Source organism: Octopus bimaculoides, chromosome 29 (assembly GCF_001194135.2).
Source record: "Octopus bimaculoides isolate UCB-OBI-ISO-001 chromosome 29, ASM119413v2, whole genome shotgun sequence".
In the NCBI taxonomy this organism is placed as follows: Eukaryota; Metazoa; Mollusca; class Cephalopoda; order Octopoda; family Octopodidae; genus Octopus; species Octopus bimaculoides.
The window spans coordinates 1,731,449-1,735,367 of NC_069009.1; the positions used below are offsets into that span (position 1 = coordinate 1,731,449).

General features: G+C 39.5%; 1 protein-coding gene across 1 annotated transcript in view; it reads left to right on the forward strand.

Annotated features, from left to right (window-relative positions):
- Positions 1 to 3,919, forward strand: part of LOC106884131 (mesoderm-specific transcript homolog protein) — a 19,732-nt gene that overhangs the window by 14,692 nt on the left and 1,121 nt on the right. The window contains exons 7-10 of the mRNA XM_014935363.2: positions 71 to 138; positions 863 to 961; positions 2,441 to 2,517; positions 3,187 to 3,247. Coding sequence (XP_014790849.1) covers positions 71 to 138; positions 863 to 961; positions 2,441 to 2,517; positions 3,187 to 3,247 — 305 coding nt within the window. The remainder of the gene's footprint in view (positions 1 to 70; positions 139 to 862; positions 962 to 2,440; positions 2,518 to 3,186; positions 3,248 to 3,919) is intronic.

The following is a 3,919-nucleotide window of genomic DNA, read 5'->3' on the forward strand; positions in this document are numbered from 1 at the left end:
ATATATATATATATAATATATATATATATATATATATTTATTTATATATATATGTATGTATATTTTGCAGTTACTCCTTGTTCCAGTCATTGGCAGTATCATTTCCAAGATGGCTTTCTATCACCTGTTCAAATTTTCGTGAGTACACATATCAGTTTTGTTGCTATCCTAATGTCTCAACCAGATACTTGCATCTGTAGTTTACACTTCTATCTTCTTTACTTTCATTGTCTTTAATCCTTCTGCATCTCTTTTTCCACCTTTCCATTCATCTCTTTCCTCCTCCTCTTCCTCCATTTTTATGTGTATGAAGAATTACTCTTACTCTCTTTTACTCCATCGTATATATGTATGCGTGTGTATATGTTTGTGTCTGTGTTTGTCCCCCCAACATTGCTTGACAACCGATTCTGGTGTGTTTATGTCCCCGTAACTTAGCTGTTCGGCAAAAAGAGACTGATAAAATGAATAAGTACTAGGCTTACAAAAGAATAAGTCCTGGGGTCGATTTGTTCGACTAAAGGCGGTGCTCCAGCATGGCCGCAGTCAAATGACTGAAACAAGTAAAAGAGTAAAAGAGATACTAGCTACAGTTGTGTTTTTAGCTCTAGGTCAGTCCTTATCCAACAGACCTGTGACCAAAGACGTTCCAACTGTGGCCATCCCACCTTTTATTCAGGCATAGTGTATCTAGGACTACATTATCTAATGTGTGGTATAGTAGTTAGTGATTGCAAGGGTCTACTCTTTCACTATCAATAGACTCTTATCTTTCTGATCCAAGAAATTTTTTCAAAAAAATTCTTTTAAATATTAAGAAAAAAAAACCTATATAAAAAAAATGTCTGTGTGTCTTTTGCAGGTTTGCTGAGATTTTTGGGACCAAAAAACCATCAACAGATGAACTCTGGGACTTTTGGGTGGTCTTTGAGCATAAACATGGTAGTTCGGTCAGCAGTGAGTAAGTGGTCATTTCTTTGATTAATTATGTTTTTATAAGAAGCCTGCTTCCCAACCGCATGGTTCTGGGTTCAGTTCCACTGCGTGGCACCTTGGGCAAGTGTCTTCTACTATAGCCTCAGGCCAACCAAGGACATGTGAGAGGGTTTGGTAGATGGAAACTGAAAGAAGCCCATCATATATATATATGTGTTATTTCTTTACTACCCACAAGGGGCTACACACAGAGGGGACAAACAAGGAGAGACAAACAGATTAAGTCGATTCTACCGACCCCAGTGCGTAACTGGTACTTATTTAATCGACCCCAAAAGGAAGAAAGGCAAAGTCAACCTCGGCGGAATTTGAACTCAGAACGTAGTGGCAGACGAAATACCGCTAAGCATTTCGCCCGGCGTGTGTGTTGTATTTGTGTCTGTTTCCCACCATCACTTGACAACTGGTGCTGTTGTGTGTTTATGTCCCCATAACTTAGAAGTTCAGCAAAAGAGATCAATAGAATAAGTACCAGGCTTTAAAAAAGAAAAATATTGGGGGTCGGTTAATTTGACTTAAAATTCTTCAAGGCAGGAGTGGCTGTGTGGTAAGTAGCTTGCTTACCAACCACATGGTTCTGGGTTCAGTCCCACTGCATGGCACCTTGGGCAAGTGTCTTGTACTATAGCCTCGAAACAACCTTATGGTGATAGAATGATCAAATGTATGCGATGTACAATTTTGCCAGCTAAGAGGACTGAAGCCAGGTGAAATGAGGTGTACCTGTAATTCAATTGGGTCAGTCTTGTCACACTGAATCTCTCTGAGAACAAAATCAAGTGTATGCATGTCTGTGGAGCACTCAGCCACTTGCATGTTAATTTCACGAGCTGACTAGCCATTGGAAGATTTTAATTCAAAACTTATGAAAACAAGACATTTGTACTCAGAGCCAGAGCCGGTTTCAGCCGGGTTGGTAACGAAAGGGTTAAGGTGGTGCTCCAGCATGGCCGCTGTCAAATGATTGAAACAAGTAAAAGAATAAAAGAATATCAATTCTACAAATTGCAAAAATTTTCCTAAAATTAAGGTAGTTCTTAGGAAGATTTAGTGTGACATAGAAGGTGACAAGGCTGGCCCCTTTGAATTACAGGTACAACTCAATTTTGCTTTATTCCACATTGCTCCATGCTACTGATCTGGCAAAATTGTACAACACATACATAAAGTGGCTGAGCGCTCCACAGACAAGCATACCCATAACATAGTTCCGAGGGCGATTCAGTGTGACAAGGCTGACCCACTTGAATTACAGGTACAACTCATTTTTTGTTTCCTTTCACCTTGCTTCAGTCCTCTTGAGTCAGCTCAAGAAGTCATGAAAGGTTATATGGGGTACTTAGACCCAGAACTCCTCCTTTTGATGTTGTCCCAGACATGTTTATCACCACTCCACCTGTGGCCATCCAAAATCATTGAATTCTACAATTTGTTTTACACCCAGACTGATGCAATTTATACCTGAGAGAACACAGTACAAGAAACGGTGGGTGGGAGCACTAGTCAAGACGACTGTCCCTGGTGAGTGTTGCATCTTTCCTTCTTTATTTACTCTCTTTGCATGGATTGGTAACAGCCATTTTGCTTTTAGCTGTTATTTCTAGCAGGCCGAGCTACCATGCAGTAACTAGACAGCCATTCCGTTATACAGGGTGTTCAGGCTAAATTTGCCTTAATAATAATAATAATAATAATAATAATAATAATAATAATACCAGCAGATGACAACGTTTCTCTAAAAGAAATGGAAATAGAGATAACTCAAATGTGGAATCTAAAAACAGAAACAATTCCTATCATAGTAGGTGCCTTAGGTATAATAAAAAAATATTCAGACAAATACATAACAAAAACACCAGGACTTACAAATATATATAACATACAGAAAATTGCACTACTGGGCACTGCACACATCCTACGCAAAACACTTTCAATACAGTAACCATAAGAGCACCACAGCAAACCACAGCACATACCCAAGGCGCACAGAGCTGCGCTCGGTAGTGAAGTGAAAGCACGTTATAAAAATAAAACTACTGAACAATAATAATAATAATAATAATAATTTCAAATTTTGCCACAAGGGCAGCAATTTTGTGGGAGGGGGCGGAGTCAGTTACAACAGTTTCTTCTCCCACAGCCACCCCTATGCCTATATATTTACATATTTACGTTGTTTGTCTGTTCTAGTCGCCTTCATCTATGGACCTGCTGACATTATTAATCCGACTCAGTTCATCGTACATTACAAGTAAGTGACAATTTGTTTACCGATCAACTCGTTGTTGTTGTTGTTTAACACTAGGTCTGCCATTGTCCTGCAAACCTATAATTAGAGACATTGCGTTGTAATGGTGTTATGGGGTGTTGTAGATGCATTTGTAGATGTCCCGACTGAGTGGGAGAGACAGTGTTGTTAGGATGGTGTTGTTAGATGAATGGGAGCATGTATCCCTGCCCTGTAAAATTCTGTTGACACCATTACAACACCCTTTCTTCCATTCAGCCCATATACGAGGGTGAGTCAAAAAGTAATGCCATTTTGTTTAGGACAGGTATAATTACCAGCACAGGAACATGTATCATACATCAAAATGAAGCTGGTCCTCTGTGGATCACATCCCTACTTCTCAACAGAGTCACCGTTTCTCTCAATAGCTATGTTCTACCTTCGAATGAGAGCATGTATCCCTGCCCCGTAAAATTCTGTTGACACTATTAAAACACCTTTTCTTCCATGAGGGTGAGTCAAAAACTAATGCCATTTTGTTTAGGTATAATTACCAACACAGGAACATGTATCATACATCAAAATGAAGCTGGTCCTCTGTGGATCCCATCCCTACTTCTCAACATAGTCACCGTTTCTCTCAATAGCAATGTTCCACCTTCGAATGAGAGCATGTATCTCTGCCCCGTAAAT